The sequence below is a fragment of the Ceratotherium simum genome, chromosome 5 (genome assembly GCF_057802395.1).
Source record: "Ceratotherium simum simum isolate JZ-2026a chromosome 5, ASM5780239v1, whole genome shotgun sequence".
NCBI lineage: Eukaryota > Metazoa > Chordata > Mammalia > Perissodactyla > Rhinocerotidae > Ceratotherium > Ceratotherium simum.
This window is the reverse complement of record NC_141904.1, coordinates 30,866,062-30,887,927: the sequence shown is the minus strand read 5'-3', so window position 1 is coordinate 30,887,927 and position 21,866 is coordinate 30,866,062. Positions and strand designations below refer to the sequence as shown.

Genomic DNA, 21,866 nt, shown 5'->3' with positions numbered 1-21,866 from the left:
AATGAGTGAGATCATACGGTATTTGACCTTCTCCCTCTGACTTATTTCACTTTGCATTATACCTTCAATGTCCATCCATGTTGTCACAAATGGCTGGATTTCATCGTTTGTTATAGCTCAGTAGTATTCCATTGTGTATATATACCACATCTTCTTCATCCATTCATCCCTTGATGAGCAGGTAGGTTGCCTTCAAGTCTTGGCTATTGTGAATAACGCTGCAGTGAACACAGGAGTGCATGTATCTTTACGCATTGGTGTTTTCATGTTCTTTGGATAAATACCCAGAAGTGGAATAGCTGGATCATATGGCACTTCTATCCTTAATTTTTTGAGGAATCTCCATACTGTTTTCTGTAGTGGCTGCACCAGTTTGCACTCCCACCAGCAGTGTATGAGAGTTCCCTTCTTTTCACAGACTCCGCAACACTTGTTTCCTGTCTTGTTAATTATAGCCATTCTGACTGCTCTTGGGATTATTTTGAGAGCATTTTTAGTTTTTATAATGACTTTCTCTGGAGGGCATATTGCCGTGATTTCTTCCTTTAGTCCATTTGTATCTGCCTTTCCTCTTTAAGAGTACTCTTCCTTTGCTAATGCTGTATAGAGTTTTAGAAAATTATGTTGTTTACAGGGATTTGAAGTAGAAAAGGCTGTCAAATGCATTGCTCAGAGTGCTATCTTGATCCAAGCTTGAGGTCAAGAATTCAGCATATCCCTGTTGAAATATATTCTCAATAATATATTTAAAGGAAAAAAATAGATTTATCTTAGACTGTGACACAGATATGGCTGTCTCCTAGTACTATTTTTGTTAAAGTTTTGAGTATAATTATTATATTTCAGTGAATCCGTACATTCTTCTTTATGAAATCAGAACCAGTGGTTTTTATTATATGTTCTTTTCATAGCATATGAGGAAAAACTAATTTCTATTTTTTTTCTATTAGGTTACTGCTGATTCAGTCATTTTGAAAGTTCTTCAGTCCAACATTCAGCATGTGCTGGTGTATGAGAACCTTGCTCTCCAGAAGAAAGCATTGGCTTGTATTCCAGTCCAAGAACTAAAAAGGAGATCGCAAGAAAATTTATCTAGAGCTAGAAAATTGGATAAAGGTAGCAGCTTTACATAACCATTTGTTGCTAAATATGCATCATTGCTAAATAAATGGAAGCACTAAATGATGCCTTTTGCTGTATATGTTGTAAATATCGAATTTATTTCCATTTGGATTTTTAAGAAGTACAACAATAGTATAATTTTATTGCATCTACCTTCTGGTCACATCTGTTAATTTTTAAAAAAAAATTTTTTTTTACCTGAAAATGTACTTGCAGTTTAATCATCGGTATGTGAAATTTTTTTAGGTATAGTAGAACTTCAGTCCATGGAATATATGATGGCATTATTAGTGAATTTTAACGCGAATCCGACAGAAACTGTATTCAAAACTAATCAATATGACTCATTTTGGTTAATAGAAAGACAGTGTTTACTAATTAAGACTGGATTTTGAAGCCAACTGTCTGGGTACAAATTCAGCTCTGCCACTTACTGTGCATCACTGAGCAAGTAATTTAATCTCTATGCCTCAACTTCTTCATTTGAAAATAGGAATGACAATTTTAAGAAATAATGAGATAGTATATGTAAACAGCTCAGAACAGTGCCTGCCACATTCATCAACCAATAATTATATGTTGTTATCATTAATGGTCTTGGGATTTTAGTTGTTAAATTATTCCAACTTCAGCATTTTTATTTTGAGTTTTTATGTAATTGGTTTTTATCTAAGTCATTTCTTAATACTATATTTTCTGATTGTTTAATATCTTTTTGGTGGTTGCCCTAGTTTGCGGTAAACACTTTAATCTAAGCCCACCTTCAAAAACACTATACTACTTCATGTATACTACAGAGAACTTTTAACAGAATTGACCCTATTCCTCCCTCCCATCCCTTATGACATTGCTGTCATTCCTTTCATTTATCCATGTACAATAATCCCCCAATATATTACTATTGTTGTTACTTAAACAGTTATTTTTTTATACCAAGTAAGAGTAAGAAAAATAAAACATTTTATTTTACCTTAATTTTCCCTTCTCTGATGCTTTTCCTTTATGTAGATTGGAGTTTCTGACTTATATCATTTTCCTTCCTCCTGAAGAACTTCTTTTAATATTTCTTTTAGGTCAGGTCTCCTAGAGGTAAATTCCCTCGGTTTTTCTTTACTTGAGAAAAGTCTTTATTTCTCCTTCACTTTCGAAGGATAATATCACTGAGATATACAATTCTAGGTTGGTGAGGTTTTTTCTTTCAACAGCACTTTGAATATTTCCCTCCACCCTCTTCTTGCCTGCATTATTTGTGACGAGAAGTCTGCTATAATTCCTATCCTTATTCCTCTTTAGGTAAGGTTTCCCCCAAACACACCCCAGCCCCATCCACCATCGCCACCTTCATTCAAGATTTTCTCTTTGTTTTTGGGTTTTTTTCAGTTTGAATATATCATGCCTAGGTGTAGCTTTTTGGTATTTGTCCTGGTTGGTGTTTTCTGAGCTTCCTAGATCTGTGATTTGGTGTCTCATTAATTTTGGAAAATTCTTGGCCATTATTCCTTCAAATATTTCTTCTACTCCTTTCTCTCTTTTCCTTCTGGGATTCCAAAATGAAGGTATTCTGTTTTACCTTCATGTATCTCTTGTGCCTCAGTTTCCCACAGTTTTTAGATGTTCTGGTCCATTTTTAAATTCTCCCATAGTTCTTAGATGTTCTTTTTTTTTTATTCTTTTTTTTCTCTTTGATTTTCGGTTTGGGAGGTTTCTATGGACCCATCTTCAAGTTCACTGATTGTTTCCTTGGCTGGGTCCAGTCTACTGATGAGCCCATGAAAGGTATTCATTTCTGTTACAATGTTTTTGAGTTCTAACATGTTCCTTTAAATTTTTTTTTTAGAGTTTCCATCACTCTGCTTACATTATCAACCTGTCTTGTATGTTGTCTACTTTTTTCATTAGGGTCCCTAACATAATAATTATTATTTTAAATTCCCTGTTGTTCTGATGTTTATTCTGTCTCTTTAGACTGTTTTTTTTTTTTTTTTTTGGCCTTTTAGCATGCCTTGTAATTTTTTGATAAAAGTTGGACATGATGTATTGGGTAATAGGAGCTGAGGTAAACAAGCCTTTTGTGTAAGGTTTTACATTCATTAACTAGGAGTTGGACCATGTTTAGTGTTTGCTGTAGCTGTCAGAGGCTTCAGATTCCCCTGGTGTTCTTATCATCTCCCCTGTTGTCTTTGGGCTTCCCAAAGAACTCGTCCTTAGATAGAGTCTGCATTCTCCATATCTTTTAGTTGTGATCCACAGTTGTTATACTGGAGCTCTGTTGGTATGGTGGTGAGGCATGGTAGGGGGGAGGCATTTATAATCTCATGATTAAATCTCAGTGTTTCGTGGGCATGTATCCACCTCAGGCCTGTGGCCTTCACAAGTCTTTCTTAACTCTTTTCCCCCATAGGTGAGATAGAAAGCTAGAGAGGGCTGGAGTCAGGGAAATGCCCTTTCCCCACTTCAGATAAGACTCTGGTAAAATCTTTCTCCCTGGAGGGTAGGCCTTAATTGTGGAGAGCACTCTGGTGTTCTTGACAATTCTTACTCTTCCCCTCTCCTTCCCAGAGCCGTGAGGGGATCTTTTTTGGGTCTTCATCATGAGAACCTGGTGGGATTCTTGGAGGGAAAACCCACAAAAGTGTTAGCGACCCCTCCCAAGATTGTGTTTCTCACTCGCAAACTAGTCCATATTCAGCCTCCAGCATTTTGTCAAAATTACCATGTAAGTGTTTCTACCAGTTTATGGCTCCAGTGACTTCTGCTCCGTGTTTCAAATCTTGGCTGTGATTCTCTACATTTGGCCGAGATTCTCTGTATTTGGCCATTTTTCCTGATTTCAGGGTGATGATTCACCCTGTGAACTCAGTTCTCTGATGGGTCCAAGAAAAGTCAGTGATTTTTGGTTTGTTCAGCTTTTTATTGTTGGAAGGATGGGAATGACAACTTCTTAGCTCTTTACATGTCAAAGCTGAAACTGGAAGTCCCTCTGAGGGATTAACTGTGTGTCTCTTTCCCTTTTTTAACCATTTAATGACTTTTCACATATGTCATTTAGATATTTTGCTATTCCTTGTGTTTTGGTGGGTTTTTATATGGTGTCATTTCCTTGTATTTGATGACTGGTCTGGGCTTTAGACTTAATTCAGCTACAGATTTGTTGTGAGACCTTGAGACAGTTCTTCATCTTCTTGGATTAACAGGGGTTTTTTATTTGTAAAGTAAGAATGCTTATTAATATGTGTTCACAAAGGTCCTGTCCACTTTAAAGTACTATGGTCCTTTATACGATGCCTGACATAAATGCCTGTTCAACAGGTACTTACTGAACATGTTCTGTGTGTGAGTCATTGGGCCTGAGCCCTGCAGGGGAAACAGCCCTGTCCCCAGTGACATTTGCCCTGGCATTTTTTTCCTTCCAATTATAAAAGTAATACATGTTTTATATAGAAAGTTTGGAAAATAGGGGAATGATAAGCCATCCATAACTTCATCACATCAGAGTATGACTTATAAGATTCACATATACAGTAGTCCTGTACATACCCCTTATCCACAGCAGATGAGTTCCAAGACCCTCAGTAGATGCCTGAAACTGTGGATAGTACCAAACCTTAGATACATACTGTGTTTTTTCCTATACATACATACCTGTGATAAAGTTTAATTTATAAATTAGGCACAGTAAGAGATTAACAACAATAACTAATAATAAGTTTGGCTTTGGGGCCATTATTAAGTAAAATAAGGGTTACTTGAACACAAGCGTTGTGGTACCACAACAGTTGATCTGTTAACCCAGACCACTACTAAGTGACTAAAGGGCAGGTAGTGTATACAGTGTGGATACGCTGGACAAAGGGATGATTCACATCCTGGGTGGGATGGAGCAGGATGGTGTGACATTTCATCATGCTACTCAGGACGGCAAACAATTTAAAACTTATGAATTGTTTATTTCTGGAATTTTCCATTTAGTATTTTCAGACCATGACTGACTGTGGGTAACTGAAACTGTGGAAAGCGAGACTGCGGATAAGGGGAGGACTACTACATATTCTTTCGCACTCAAAAATAGAAGGGGCCGGCCTGGTGGTGTAGTGGTTAAGTTTCCATGCTCCACTTTAGTGGCCCGGGGTTCATGGGTTCAGATCCTGGGCGTGGACCTACACATTGCTCATCAAGCCATGCTGTGGCGGTGTCCCGCATACAAAATAGAGGAAAATTGGCACAGATGTTAGCTCAGGGACACTTGTCCTCAAGCAAAAAGAGGAAAATTGATAACACTTGTTAGCTCAGGGTCAATCTTCCTCACCAAAAAAAAAAAAGAAGAAGAAAGAAAGAAACAATAAAAATAAGTAAATGATTGTATGAGGCTTGCTTGCTTGTTTAGTCCTTCCCTCATTCATTCAAATATTTACTGAGCACCTGTTGTGCAGCACGCACAGCCCTAGGTGTTGGGGATACAGCAGTGACCAAAACAAAGTCCCTGCTATCATGGGGTTAGACACACACAAAAAAACCCCAAGTACTCAAGTATGGCAGGTAGGGATAAGTGCCAGGAAGACACACAAGTTAGGATAACAGAATAGAAAGTGACTAGGAAGAATCCTGTTTGGTATAGGGTTGTCAAGAAAGGCTTCTCTGGAGAGCAGTGATTTTCCTTTCAGGTAGAGGGCATTGGCATCTGCAAAGGCCCTGTGGGGTGGGAGTGAGCTGGGCATGTTTAAGGGATGGCAGGGAGCACATTGTGGCTGTAGCAGAATGAACAAAACAGAAAGAGGTCAAGAGATGTATAGGGGGTATATTAGTTTCCTGTGGCTGCTATAACACAAACCTGGTGACTTAAAACAACAGAAACTTATTCTCTCATGAAGCCAGAGTCCATAAGCACTATCACTATGCTGAAATCAAGATGTCGACAGGGCCACGTCCCGCTGGAGGCTCTGGGGAGAATCTTTTCCTTGCCTCTTCCAGCTTCTAGTGGCTATCTGCGATCTTTGGCTTGTGGCTTCATCACTCCAGTCATCAAGGCCAGCATCTTCAAATCTCTTTCTGCTCTGCCTTCACATCGCCTTCTCTGTGTGTGTAAAATTTCCTTCTACTTTCCTTTTTTAAGGATATATGTGATTGCGTTTAAGGTCTACCCAGATAATCCAGGATAATCTCCTCATCTCAAAATCCTTAACTTCATCATACCTGCAAAGACCGTTTTTTTTGTGGGTTTTTTTGCCACATATGGTAACATTCACAGGCTCCATGAGTTAGAATGTAGATATCTTTTGGGGGGCATTTTTCAGCCTACCACAGCGGGCCAGCTGAAAGAACAAGAGTAGAGACTTTGAATTGCATTCTGAATGAGATGGAAACCCATTGGAGGGTTTTGAGTGACATAATCTACCTTACATCTTTAAAAAGATCACTCTGGCTGCTGTAGGGACTCAAAGAGGATGGCATTGCTGTATTTCTAACAGTTCATTTTAATCTAGCATTCAAGAATATCTTCTTGTTGGAAAACTTTCATATTATACAGGAAAAGCTAAACTCTCCCTGCCAATCAGTCCTACTCCTCTTCCTTAGATAACAGCTCTTACCATGTGATGTGTTCCTTTTTGTATCTTTTCCTATGTGTTTATACCCGTAAATAGTCATCTATAAAAATAGTTTAAGTTGTGTGAGTTTACATAAAATTTTTATCATTCCATGTATCTTCAGCTCCTTGATGGTTTTCATTTACTAACATGTCTTAAAAATCTTTTTAGCTCTCCATAGTGTTCTATAGTATGCATGTACAATTATTTATACAGTTGCCTATTGAAGGACATTGAGATTGTTTACCATTTTTCTCTATTCTAAATGCTATACCACAGTTTTGAATATGGTCAAGAGAGATCTTTTTATTTGATAAAGTGGATATAACGTTATATGTCATGCTTACTTACTGAGGTGGTTATGTATAATATGGGCATGGTTATGTTTTTGTGTGTTTTGTGGTGAATATCCATGGATGGATTGTATTGTATGGTTGAAGCAGTAATAGAAAAGCTACGTCTCCTGCTCTTGGATGAAATCCAGGCATTTGTGACAACGTGGATGGACATTGAGGGTATTATGCAAAGTGAAGTAAGTCAGAGGGAGAAGGTCAAATACCGTATGATTTCCCTCATTAAGTAGTAGATAATAACAACAACAAACACATAGAGACAGAGATTGGATTGGTGGTTACCAGAGGGGAAGAGGGGAGGGAGGAGGGTGAAAGGGATAATTCGGCACAAGTGTGTGGTGATGGGTTGTAATTAGAATTTGGGTCGTGAACATGATGTAATCTAGGCAGAAATAGAAGTATAATGATGTACACCTGAAATTTATACAATGTTATAAACCAATGTTACTGCAATAAACAAAAAATAAAAAAAAGAAAAGCTAATAGGATGATTTTTAAAGTGTCTGGAATTCTGTGATTTCTGTGATTTTGTGATTGTTTCATATTTACTTGTATATATACTTGATAACAAATTTAATATAGTTATTTTAAAATATTTTTCAAAATCAGACTTATTTTCTTACCTTCCATGTGTTTCGGGATCAATTCCAAACTGACCATAGTTGTGTGAGAGGTGGTTGTGTTCAGCTCCCTTGTTAATGTGTAATGTCAGTTAGAGCCCAGAGTGGTAAACCTCCCACTGTCTACACGTGCAGTGTATTATGTCATTGTATTTCAGCCTGGTTCTCAATATACTGACAGTTCTTTCTTGCATCATATTTGTGAAAACCTTTTAGATCATCTAATATTTTCATGTATTTCAGCTCCATACTTGAAAATAAAATGTGTGGATATTTTTAGTTTTCATCAGCTTTAGATCTTAACTTGGTTCCGTTTGAACTTCTCAGGTACTAATGTAAGTGAAGAGGATTTTCTTTTGCTGGAGCTTTTACACTGGTTTAAGGAAGAATTTTTTCAATGGGTGAATGACATTTTGTGCAGCAAATGTGGTGGCCAGACTAAGTCTAGAGGTGAATCATTATTCCCCAATGAGGATGAGCTGAAGTGGGGTGCGAACAGAGTAGAAGATCATTACTGTGATGCATGCCAGTTCAGCACTCGATTCCCAAGGTGCGTATCCACTGGACAGTAGAGTCAGAGTAATCTCTTAATGGACTGGTTAGAAGAGAATTTTTATTAAATGAACTTTTTATCTTCATTTTAATTATTAGAAATATATTCCTCTAGGACAGGGGTTGGCAAGCTATTTTTGTAAATAAAGTTTTGTTGAACACATCCATGCTGATTCATTTACTTATGGTCTGCAACTGTTTTCACATTACAGTGGGAGAGTTGAATACTGGTGACAGAGACCGTATGACCTGCAAAGTCTAAATTATTTACTGTCTTTACAGGAAAAGTTTGTTGACTCTTGGTGTAGAATATAAATTGAGTATAGTCCTAGCACATTTAACACTGTAAATCTTGTATTCTTCTTTCAATATATTAATTTTTAAACTTTAATAATAACGCTTGATAGCACATAAAAATACTAACAACATATTATAATAATACCAATAATTATGATAGTAAATACAATGCTGTACTTAAAATAATCATCAGCTGGTAATATGGAAGGTAGAAGCATAGTATATAGTACCATCATATTATTTTCTTTTTAGCGACAGACATTTGTTTTAATTAGATGCCTCCCCAGCCCAACCTAACCTACCCTCATATCTCTAAATTCTAAACTAAAGAAATTTGAACTTTTCGATTAACATTTTCCATCCTTTAATTTACAAGCCTCTTATTAGCTTTTCTTAATTGGCAATACTTAGAAAGTTTGGTTGTACCTTCAGGCAAGAAAAGATACCAAGTTTTTGAAACACCTAATTTTTGGAGCTTAGGGACTCAGTTCTGTGCTAACTAGGAATCAGCCCTATGGTATACAGAATATAGGATCAACAGAATCCAATATCCAATAATTATCTAAAATTAGTGCAAGTTATCTCTTCATTCAGTATACATTTGTACAGGTACTTTGCAAAGATTTGAAGCTAAAAATATATGTAATTAAATCCCTCTCCTTTATAAACTCTTTCTAGGCAGTTGGATGTAAACTGATAATGCAATGTAGAGGGTCATAGGCTAACAAAGATATTTTTACAAAGTGTTAATCTTTTCCTTTCTAATCATTTGCTTGTTTTACTGTTAGCTGTTCTCTGTGTAGGTTTAGGATGATGAACACTTAGTTAGGGGCTAAGCTGGTTGTTCAACTTGGCACAAGTAGTATATAGAAGATGAAGGCATAGATACTCTAATTCCACTGCTATTACTTCTTAATGTAAATTTACAACTTGTTTTAATTACTTAATTACCTAAGTTATAAATTCATTTAACTTAGCTTAAGCAAGAGCATCTGCTTAAGACAAACATGTCTAGCAGAGCCAGTTCATTCATGCAACTGTTTCCTTCCTTCCTTCCTTCCCAAGCTCATGGCCCACATCTCTGCTCAGCTGGAGCATTTTTCCTGCTTAGCTTTATCAGCTCAAATCCTTCTCAACACAATATGCAGGATTTGGTGTTCTTCAGTTTTATGGTAATTTTATAATTGGAATAAGTCTTAAAGACTGTTGCAAACATCTTTCAAAAAACAACTTCCAAATTAGCAAGCATCCTTAAGTAGTTCAGAAGAATAAAATTTCAATCAAAATGATCATTGGAAAGAAAAATAGTATTTTAAGTAAAATTGAGTTCAACTAAGCTTTAAAATCTCTATTGAGTAGTTTGTTAAAGTTGTTTACCTTTTAAATACAGGGAGCTAATTATACCACTTGTTAGAGTAATACTAATGGTTAAAGCAGATTTCATAAAGAATCTCTGCCTGTCCAAATCCTGTCTGTCCTTCAAGGCCTGGTTCAAATACAAGCTCTCCTCTCCAACCACTCTCCCCTAGCACTAAATCTGACCTGCTGTGTGGTTTGTATCACATTCTGCCATGTATTAAAGTTAATTTGTGTTAATTCCTTCTCTCTCTTAGGACTCTAAACTCCTTGAAGGCTATACTAGTTTACTCATTTTCACCCAAGATTCTAACACAATGCCTCATATATTCTAGGCTCTTTAATCATTATTTAAGAATAAGACATTAAGAAATATTATTTTTTAGCACAGAGGTAATATAAATTCCTTAAATTCTTGATTTCGATAATGAATCAAAGCTTTTTTGGTTGTTGTTTTAAACCAGGTATAATAACCCCGAGAAGCTTTTGGAAACAAGATGTGGACGGTGTGGCGAGTGGGCCAATTGTTTTACACTGTGCTGCCGAGCCTTAGGGTTTGAAGCTCGCTATGTTTGGGATTACACAGGTACAGACGTGCTTTGAGCAGAGTAGTGGGGCTTTGCAGACTTAAGGATCTGGGTTTACAGTCTAGGCCTGTCATTTTTTGTTCCTTTCTGGCCTTGTCAGTCTGAACTCCATTTGCCTTCGGTAAAATAACAAGAGTAGCAACCTCGCAGGGTTTTTGTGGGGATCACAAGACTTTTTTAGGACACCTAGTGTTTTGCCTGGTACCTTGCACTATAAGCATTCTTTTATTAACAATTTACCGTGATCTTTTTAGTAATGCTGTTTCTATATGTATAAGAACATGTGTAATAATATGCTATAGAAATCTTCATTTTTATAGGGATTAGCATAAAAGATTTAGTAATTTTAAATCTTAATAGACAAAAAAATGTAATAAAAGCCACGTGAAAATTATATTGTCCTTATTTAGAAATGATTCGTTATCTGTATGCTAAAAAGTTCTTTTCCTTGTTCTTAGATTTTTACTCGTGTTTCTGTTGTTTTTTTAGAAAAAATGAAACCTTCCCTTACTAATTATTGTTGTCTTACAATCAAATATAGAACATCCATAATCAGAGATCCTCTGTTAGACCTCTTGCTGGTTCTGGGTCTTAAAGGTTGAGAAACAGCAGTTTCAAAAGTGGCATTAACTCCTTCACATTGGCAAACTAAGCCCTGTTGTTGATGCTATTGTTCAATATGTTTACCTTATTAGAGTTATAGCTCACATTATTTTTAATTAAGCCTAAAACTGACTGCATTAAAGGAGATTATCCAAAAACGTTTTTAAGAATTTCAGAGAGAGAGAGAAAACAAGTGTTCTCGAGTATTGTGTGCCACAAGATGCTCAGTCTTATTAACTAAAATTTAGAATATTACAAATTATTGTGTGATTCTTATCCTAGGAGTTTGTATATAGTTATTGGAAGTCATTCTGGTTTTATAAACTTAACTTTTCTTTTCTTTTTTCTGTTGCTTCCTTGTCTCTCACTGGAGTAGACCATGTCTGGACGGAAGTCTTTTCTCCTTCTCAGCAGCGGTGGCTGCACTGTGATGCATGTGAAGCTGTCTGTGACAAACCACTCCTTTATGAAATAGGGTGGGGCAAGAAGCTTTCCTATGTCATAGCATTTTCTAAAGATGAGGTAGGGCATAAGAGAAAAAAATTTTTTCTAAGAATAAAATGTAATAAATTTTCCCCTTTTTTGACAGCTTTTGAAGGCATAATTGACATACAATAAGCAGTATGTATTTAAAGTTTACAATTTAATAAATTTTGTCATTTGTATACTCCTATGAAGTCATCTCTGCAATCACAATAGTGAACATATCCACTATCCCTGGAAGTTTCCTCATGTCCGTTTGTTATCCTGCCTTCTTGCACCTCTCCAGGCAACCACAGATCTGCTTTCTGTGACTATAGATTAATCTGTATTTCTAGAGTTTTACATAAATGGGATCATACAATATATACTCTTAGGTGGAGGAGAGGGATCTGGTTTCTTTTACTCAGCATAATTATTTTGAGATTCATGCATGTGTTTTCATGTATGAATAGTTTTTTCTTTTTATTGCTGAGTAGTATTCCATTGTATGGATGTACCATAGTTTGTTTATTCATTCAGCTGTTGATGGACATTTGGGTACTTTCCAGTTTTCTACTATTTCAAATAAAGCTGCTATAAACATTCAGGCACAGGTCTTTGTATGGGCATATACTTTCTTTTCTCTTTGGTAAATGCCTAGAAGTGGAATGACTAGATTATATGGCAGGTGTATGTTTAACTTTTTAAGAAACTGCTAAACTATTTTACATTCTCACCAGCAGTGTATAAGAGTTCCCAGTTTCTCCATATCCATGCTAACACTTAGTATAGTCTGACTTTTAAATTTAAGCCCTTTACATAGATGTATGTGTAGTGGTATCTCATTGTGGTTTTCATTTGCATTTCCCTGATGACAAATAATACAGAGCATCTTTTTATGTGCTTGTTTACCATCCGTATGTCCTCTTCACCCATTTTTTTCCTAATTGGATTGTTCCTTTTCTTACTCTTGTGTTTTGAGGGTTCTTTATATATTCTGGATACAAGTCCTTTTTCAGATATATACTTTGCAAAGATTTTTTTCCGTCTATGTCTTGTCTTTTCATTCTCTTAGTGAGTTTGAAGAGGAGAAATTGATGAGGTCCAGTTTATCAATTTGTTCTTTTATGGATCATGCTTTTTGATGCTGTATCTAAGAAATTTTTGCCAAGCCCAAGCCACAATGATTTTCTCCTACATTTTCTTTTAGAAGTTTTATAGTTTTAGTTTTACATTTGGGTCTGTGATCCATGTTGAGTGAATTTTTGTATATAGTCCAATGTGTAGATTGAAATACATTATTTTGCATATGGACAATGAATTGTTCTAGCACTATTTGTTGAAAAGATTATCCTTTCTCCATTGAATTGTCTTTGCACCTTTGTCAAAAACCAGATCTATAATATGAATTTAATATAATAAATATGTGAGAGTTTTTATTTATTGAATTTTGTGAAATCAGCTTTGTAGATAAGTTTTAAAAAGCTAAATGTTCTGAAAATTTCATCTTCTCATCACAGTCTTTTTTGGAAGTGTACCTTTTAGAAAATGAATAAAAAGTACATTCTCTTCTTGTGGATTTTTTTCCCACAGTTTTAAAAATTTTAAAGGATAGCATTTTTAAAATTCTACTGAAGAATTACATACATTCTAGGTAGTTATCAAATTAAGGTTGGTGGTTGTAATCTTGTTAAATACTTGTATTCTGTAATTTGAGGTGGTTGATGTCACTTGGCGATATTCTTGTAAACATGAAGAGGTAATCTCCAGAAGAACTAAGGTTAAAGAAGACTTACTTCGAGAAACTATTAATGGACTTAATAAGCAGGTAAGTGATGGGCATTTGTCATTTTTGAGAGTACATTTCAAATTTTTATAAAATCAAGACTAGCCCATTTTTAACCCATTGAAATTCTTAAAGTAATAACATTATTTTGCAAGCAAAAAATATTTTAATATGTTAAATGCCTTTTTGTTCATTGAAAATTTTGAGGACTCATTGTCACATCCCAAAGTTCAGTGAAACAGAATTTCAATATATGTAATACTTAGGGGCCGGCCCCGTGGCTTGGTGGTTAAGTGCGCGCGCTCTGATGCTGGTGGCCCGGGTTCGGATCCCGGGTGCGCACCGAGGCACCACTTCTCTGTCCATCCTGAGGCCGAGTCCCACATACAGCAACTAGAAGGATGTGCAGCTATGACATACAACTATCTACTGGGGCTTTGGGGGGGAAAATAAATAAAATTTAAAAAAAAATCTTTAAAAAAAAAATATATATGTAATACTTGACATAAAAAGTATGTTGTCTTATTTATCAAAGTAATTGTGTCTTGAATATAGTTACACACACACTTGTCTAAGTTTGGAATTTTCTGAAACAAGGCACAGGAAATTGATAACAATGACTACTTTTGAGAAGAGGAAGTGGAGGTCCAAGAGGGAAGATTCTGTTTTTATTTTATAGCCCTCTGATAGTATTGAAATTTTTTACTATGTACATGTGTGGAGTTTTTTGTTTGTTTGTTTGTTTTTCATAGTTTAAAAAACAAACTAATTTTGCTTCTGGCAGGCAGTTAGAATAGGGTGGATCACCTTAATCTAATCAGTGATTGAGAGTCAAGGTGAGGTTTCAGTCTGTTTGGAATTTCATCTTACTTCTAATGTGTGGCCCTTCAGAGATCCTAGAAGTATCTCTGGAGTATTTACTAGAGCTCCTCACCTTGGAATGCTCTGAACTCCAAGTTATTTACACCCCAGCACTGTGATTCTGCTAAAAATTCTGCTCTGTTTTTCACCACTTTAACCTCCATTTTGTGCTTGGCTTCTCAGCCTCTCCTCCTTACCCACTTATAATTGGCAAATGCCTAGAAGGGAAAAGAGGTGCAGTATGTTCTGTTCACCTCAATTCATTTCTTTTCTTGGATCTTAGCCTCTTCAGTTCTGGCTACCTTGGTAGCTTCCTGTTGCATTCAAACAGGTGTTTGTATGTGTGTGTCTTTGTGTCTTTTTTCCCCTGCTTTTCTCAGCAGGGCAGTTGCTCTGACACAAGCTAGTCTATCATAGCCAGAAACAGAAGATGCTACCTCCATTTTAACTCTAGGGCAGTGAAGGTCATGGAGAGTTGGGTATGGCTCTTGAATGATTTCTTAACATAAAATTCGTAAAATTATTCTAAGTTTCCACAGTGTCCTTTTTATTTTCCAAATAATTATATGTATGAAAATAAAGTTGGTTACTTCTTTGAAGATTTGTTAAAACACAAATGTTTTGAGTATATTCTTACTTAGAGATGGACCTCTGCATTCTGCTAATCTCAATGACTTTTTTTTAAACATGAATTACAGAGGCAAATATCTTTGTCAGAAAACAGAAGAAAAGAACTTCTCCAGAGGATAATTGTGGAGCTTGTTGAGTTTATATCTCCCAAAACCCCTAAACCTGGAGAACTTGGTGGAAGAATATCTGGGTCAGTGGCTTGGAGAGTAGCCCGAGGTGAAATGGGTCTACAGGTATTTAGTTCATTATAGCATGATAATCTTCTCACTTTCCTGCTTCCTATACTGTGCTCTTTACTTACAGGAAAATGCATCGGCCATGACCTTTCAATTAACTTTTCAAAGTAATTGTTAAAAAATATAAACATTTGAAGAGAACCAATAGTTGATTGACGTAGTATAGTCACATACAAGAGTTAACAAAGCATTTTAAAATGGGATTTTTCTACTTTTTACCTTAAGTAAATTTTTAGTGCAGTATATGAAGTACATACAGAAAAATGCACAAGTTATAAGTGTGTACAGCTTGACAAATTTTTACAAATTGAGCCCTACCCTGTAACCACCAACCAGAATAAGAAATAGACCACCAGAACCTCAGAAACAACCGTGAGTTCACTTCCAGTCATTGCTTCCCACCCCTAAGAGTAGCCATTATCCTGGTTTTCACGTCGTAGATTAGTTTTGCCTGTTATTGTGCTTTATGTAAATGCAATTGTATAGTGTGTACTCTTCTGTGAATGGTTTCTTCCTCTCAACTTTTTTAGTGAGGTTCATACTTGTTGCATGTTTACGGTATGTTTATTCTTGTTGCTGTGTAATATTCCATTGAGTGAATATACTGCAATTTATCTGTGTCACTATTGATGGGTATTTGAGTTGTTTCTGGGTTTTAGCTGTTGAAAATTGTGCTGCTGTGAACACTCGTATACGTGTTTTCAGTGAATATATTTATGCATTTCAGATGAGTATATACGTAGGAGTCACTTGCTAGGTAATAGAGTATGAGTATGGTCAGCTTTAGTAGATACTGCCAAACAGTTTTCCAAAGTAGTTGTGCCAGTTTACACTCACCAACAGTGTATGAGATTTTTTTCACATCTTTGCCTACAGTTGGTATTATCTATCTTTTTCATTTTAGCGGTTCTGGTGGTAGATAGTAGTATTATACTGTGATTTTAATTTGCATTTTGGTGATGACTAATGAAGTTGAATTCCTGTTGTTTAAACTTTTGGATACCCTCTTTTGTGAAGTGCCTCTTCAAGTCCTTCAAAATAAGATTTTAATGCATTTAAAAGAGCCCAGTTTTACCTTTTTTTTGTTTTTTGTTTTTCCATATGAAAACTTTATAAAGTACAGTGGGAAAAGTAATAGAACCTGGGTAATTCAGCTGATGGTGTTTATTTCTTGTTATATTCTTGCATACATCTGGTATTGGCTAGAAATTGTTGTTGGTGTGATTACTATTGTTAAACTTATTTTAAGATATTATCACTTGATTAATCTTCCAAAATTAAATAATGAACAATGGAAGTATAATTTTTATAGTTAGGGGCAAGGTAAAAAGCAATGTGCTCTGTAATGGACATAGAGAAAGTACGATAAACTGTCCCTTGCCCCTAGGGAACTTACAGTTGACTCACTAGAAAGTATTTAATATAAATGTCTAAGAAGATATGTAATAAAAAATGTTTGAAAGGAAAATAATCCATCACAGTATCAATATCACACAGTTGGAAACAAATTGAAGTTTTATATCTACTTTTTCTCAATTTGCCATTGTTGTAACTCATTTCTCTAATAAAGGAATATGTCCAAAAGCAGTGAATTATTCCTGATAAACTTTATGTTTGCTTTTTAACTTATCTCATCAACTTTAGCAGGCAGTTGGAAGTGTTGGTTCACCCATAGAATTACAAGATCTAAATTCAACAAATAATTCAAATCACTGCTGATGCAGTGCAAGTTACAAGTATAAATCTAAATGAAGCACATTTAAAAGAGCTAATTTAATTCACAGCTGTGTTCAATTTAAAACATGGGTATTATTTAGGTCTTCATTTCTTTTTCTTTTTATGGATATGTGTGCTTCCTCTTGCATGGCATATAAATTGATTAAACTTTAAAAATATGAATTGGGTCATATGCCCAAATTGTTTTCCCTTTTGAAAATTTTTTAAATTTCTCAATTACTGGAGACCATACTAGGGCCATGGATTTAAAAAATCATTTTCGGGCCAGCCCCGTGGCTTAGCGGTTAAGTGCGCATGCTCCGCTGCTGGCGGCCTGGGTTCGATCCCGGGTGCGCACCGGGCGCGCACCGACACACCGCTTCTCCGGCCATGCTGAGGCCGTGTCCCACATACAGCAACTAGAAGGATGTGCAGCTATGACATACAACTATCTACTGGGGCTTTGGGGGAAGAAAACAAATAAATGAAATTAAAAAAATAAATATAAAAAATCATTTTCTTCTTTAGAAATAGATGTTTATTTGAAAATTAAATTCAAAAATGTCAGTCATAAAAAATTACACAACTATCCCTAGAAATCATTTGGAAAAAGAAGGAAACATTGGTGATATCATTCCAGAAAGAAAGTTTTATCTTAGATTAAGAAGATTTTATGAAATATGAATGTTATTCTTACTCCAGATTGTTCAGTTGCATACATGATATGTCCAGTAACATATATTTTTTCTTGTCCCTTTGGTAATTAGTTATCCTTTGTAATATAGTAGATAATGCTACTTTAAAATTTTAATTCCATTTGGTTTATGTCAGTGCTCTGAAATATCTTTGATAAAGTAGAGAAGAAAAGAATTGGGAAGTACTGTTACATGCTTTTTTCAAGTGTAGTATACTAATTCATAATTGTAAAATAAATTTCTAAAAATAACAAACTGCTTTTTTTTATCTTTTGGCGGTAATAATGACAGATACTACTAGGAAATTATCTTCTTGTTTATACATTTATAAATATTTTTCTGTCTCTAAGATGTTTTATATTCTGCATGTTGATTCTTGTACATGAGAAGTTTTTATATTGTTTAATACCTAGTACCCAATGTTTAACAAAAAAAGCATTGCCTACTACCCTGATTGTTTAGTAAATACTGTGGTAAGAAGTTGACACAGACTAGAGTGGTGGTTCTCAACAGTAGATAATTTTGCCTTCCAGGGGACATTTGGCAGTCACTGGAGACATTGTGGTTGTCACCAGTGGCATCTAGTGGGCAGAGGCCTGGGAGGCTGCTAAACAACCTGCACTGCACAGGGCAGCCCCCACCACACAGAATTACCTGACCAAACTGCTGCTATGCCCATGGCTAAGGGAGAGGGGCCATTGTGTCAGTAGCACATAAAGATGCAGGATAAGTATATCATCTTTCTCAAACCTTAGATTCACTCAGTGATTTCAGGGGACTATTTTACATTAAAACAAACATGGATTTATTTTGGACTAGAACACAAAATTTGCCGGAATTTTAAGGTAAAATATGAGCTTTTGTAGTAATTTCACACATGCAGAAGATTGTTTCAAGCTGTACATCCCAGGCACTCTCCTAGTTTAGGGTGTCAGGAAAGGACACTTTGATGAAATGACTTCAGGTTGAGGCCTTAAGGATGGGAAAGAAGCAGGTATATGGAGAGTAGAAAGAATAGCCTTCCAGACAGGGAACAGCATGTGTCAAGGCCCTGAGGCAAGAATGAGCTGGGCCTTTTTGAGGAACTAAAAGAAAAGTAGCATGATGAGAGCATAGAGACAAAAGGGAAGAGTAATGTGAGATCTGGTTGGAGAAGTAGGCAAGGGACAGATCATATAGGGTCCTCTTAGCCTTGGTAAAGGTTTGCAGTTTAAGTACAGTGGGAAGTCAGTGGAGTGAGTTAAGTAGGAAAGTGATGTATCCCAATTCACATTGTTTAAAAATCACTTTCATTACTATGTGGACCATGGATAGGCAAGGTATGAGTTGAAAGCTAGGAGTCAGGTTTAGGAGACGATTGCAGTAGTCCAATTAGGAGATGGTGCTGGTGGTGGAAATGAAAAAAAATATATGAATTCAGGTTGAACACAAAATCACAGAAATTTCAGTCAGATCTATAGTTCATACTTCTTGTTTTCTGTCTAGTAATGTTTGGTGCTGTATTAGCATCGTACTGATCATACTATAAAACATTTTTTGGGGGCCGGCCTGGTGGTGTAGCGGTTAACTGTGCGCGCTCCACTACGACAGCCCGAGGGTTCGCAGGTTCGGGTCCCGAGCACACACCGATGCACCGCCTTCCAAGCCATGCTGTGGCAGCATCCCTTGTAAAGTAGAGGAAGATGGGCACGGATGTTAGCCCAGGGCCAATCTTCCTCAGCAAACAAAAAGAGGAGGATTGGCATCGGATGTTAGCTCAGGGCTGATCTTCCCTAGGAACAAAAAAATATTTTTTTGAATTTTCCAGTGGCACCAATTTTTCATTTTTAAGTTGGAGGAATGTCTTACCACTATACATAGCAGTTCCTCTTTGTTTATATATGTATTTTTTTCCTTGAAAAACTAATTCTGCTTTCTTTTTAAGAGAAAAGAAACCCTGTTCATCCCCTCTGAAAATGAGAAGATTTCTAAAGAGCTCCACCTTTGTTATAATATTGTGAAAGATCATTATGTCCGAGTTTCAGATAATAATCAAACCATTTCTGGATGGGAGAATGGTGTGTGGAAAATGGAATCCATATTCAGAAAAGTTGAAACAGACTGGAACATGGTAACTTAATGCATGAAACTGTTTAAAACCTTTGCCATTGTTTAAACAAATATAAATTGGCTTCATTTTTCAGTTGTGAAATAATGTGAAAACTAATATATCAAAATTACTTTTAGTAATCCTTAAACCTGTAACAGAAAATCCTGCTCCCAAAGTTTAATCAAAAGTCCATTAGAAGTTCATGTGTTTATTTCAAGGAAGTATCCATTTTCGTCAAAGAGGCTGAATTTAATTCTTTCAGGGAAAAATAATCAAGTGTATGACCAACCCATGTGACTAGGTTTTGCATGAATATGTAAAGTATATTGTTATTTAATTCCTTCACAAATATGTATCGATTGCCTACTAAATGCAGGCTCTTGAGGAGTGTAACGGATTTAGTCTGAAGTCCCAAGAGCTAACCATCTAACATGCTTTCATTTCATAAGAATGTGGATGATTGAGCAGTGATGTTGATTATTTCTTCTCTGTGTCCTAAACAATAAAGAAGGAAATGAATGCTAGGACTGTAGTAGTTCACTTATACCAGCTTGCGTGTTGTTCTTGCATGTTATCTGTAACAAGCAAGAGGCTTGTCTTTTAAACTGCCCTAGCCCTTAGACACACACCAAAAATAAACTCACAGCTATTCACATGACCTCAATGGATCTAACCATACTATTGATAGATTTTCTTAGGAGTTAATGAATTTGTGGGGAGCTTTTAAAGTTAACTTGCGAAGATGTTTGAGTGAGAAGAGAAGTTGTTCGCTTGTAAGATACATTGGATAGATTAAAAAAGTGAGTCACAGATTAACAGCTGCTAGTGTTTACGAGCATCTACTATAGCCTTATCACTATACTAGGCATCAATCAAAGTACAAAAGACATACAGCGATATGATCTCTGCTTTCTTTTTTTTCCCCCAATCAGAATTTCTTGTTCTGAACTTATCTTGGCACTTATCTTGGTGATCTTTTTGTATTAAATCAAGAATAACATCCACGATTATTAAAGTTGTAGATTTAGGAATTTTCTTCTTTAATTAAAGAAAGGTATTAAAAAAAACCCAAGATAAAATTTTAAGATGTATTTATAATTGTTTATGTAGTTGATAAGAGAGAATGAATTTCTCCTGGAAAGTTTGTCCTTACCCTAAAAATTCCTCTGAACAGAAAGCAGGATAAGATAGACATGTTTTTTTCCCAAGGACTAGTCTATACTTGCTAAACTGAAGAAAATGTATACTTTTCTTCCTAACCAGCAGTGTTAATGGAGAAAGTAATGATGGAGAAAATAATGATGTGCTGCGAAGATGTGATGTGCTGAAAAGCAGGTCTACACAATGGCACATTTCTTCTTTGTCTTAGTCACTCATTTGTTCATCAGCAAACATTTACTGAGTGCCTCTTGTGCCAGGCATTGTTCTCAGCTACATGGATTAAAAAATGAAGACACAGTTTCTGCCCTCGCAATCTAACAGGGGAAACGAAAGCATAAACAGCCATCTTAACCACAATGCAGAGTGCTATAATAAGAATATAAACACATTGCTATGGAAACACTGAGGAGGGAGTAATTAGCTCTGGCTGTGGGAGTTGGGCAAAGCTCTACAGAGCAGGCCACATTTGAGCTGGACGCTGAAGGATGAGTAGGTGTTCATAAGGCAAGGGAGCAGCAAGGAAAAAGCATGAAGAACATGGCATGTTTTGAGATCTCTAAATAGAACATTGTGGCCAGAGAGGGTGTATTGCATGAGAAAGATTTAAATAATGTAAATGAGATGTGAAGGCCATTAAATAAAAACAGGTCCCTACTCAAGCGACGTTTGCCTTAATATACTTTTACGAAGGGCACCATTTTTCAAAAGTTGAATGAATCAGTTTCCAGTTACAATATTTAGTACCAAATGAATAAAAATACTAGAATCTTAACTACGCTTGTGGAGACTAATAACTCAGAAGTAATATGTTACCATTAAAACTTGAGTTTTCCACCTAAATCAGTATTTTTAGTTCTGTAGTACTAGCATGTCCCCACTTTCTAAATAATAGAAGCTTATTTCCCATCACACTTTGCCTCAGTAATCTCCAACCTGGAATCATGACAGATCATACGCAGCCTGCCGTCAGATATTTAGAACAGAGTCTTAACCCTCTCAAAGAGGTAGCCTCCCAGGAGCACGGAGACTTGCTAAACTTTACTACTTGGCAAATAGATTGTTCAGGGATGTCTGGATTGAAAGGAATGTGAAAAGCTAAATCGAGAAGGCCAGTATACTTTTTAGGATGCAAGTGATAACACCTTGATAAAAGTGATG

General features: G+C 36.0%; 1 protein-coding gene across 2 annotated transcripts in view; it reads left to right on the top strand.

The window, feature by feature from the left end:
• Window positions 1-21,866, top strand: part of NGLY1 (N-glycanase 1) — a 52,764-nt gene that overhangs the window by 24,952 nt on the left and 5,946 nt on the right. For both annotated transcript variants that reach the window (XM_004419432.3, XM_004419431.2), the window contains exons 4-10: window positions 951-1,116; window positions 8,005-8,227; window positions 10,347-10,468; window positions 11,449-11,594; window positions 13,252-13,362; window positions 14,880-15,044; window positions 19,383-19,568. In XM_004419432.3, coding sequence (XP_004419489.2) covers window positions 951-1,116; window positions 8,005-8,227; window positions 10,347-10,468; window positions 11,449-11,594; window positions 13,252-13,362; window positions 14,880-15,044; window positions 19,383-19,568 — 1,119 coding nt within the window. The remainder of the gene's footprint in view (window positions 1-950; window positions 1,117-8,004; window positions 8,228-10,346; window positions 10,469-11,448; window positions 11,595-13,251; window positions 13,363-14,879; window positions 15,045-19,382; window positions 19,569-21,866) is intronic.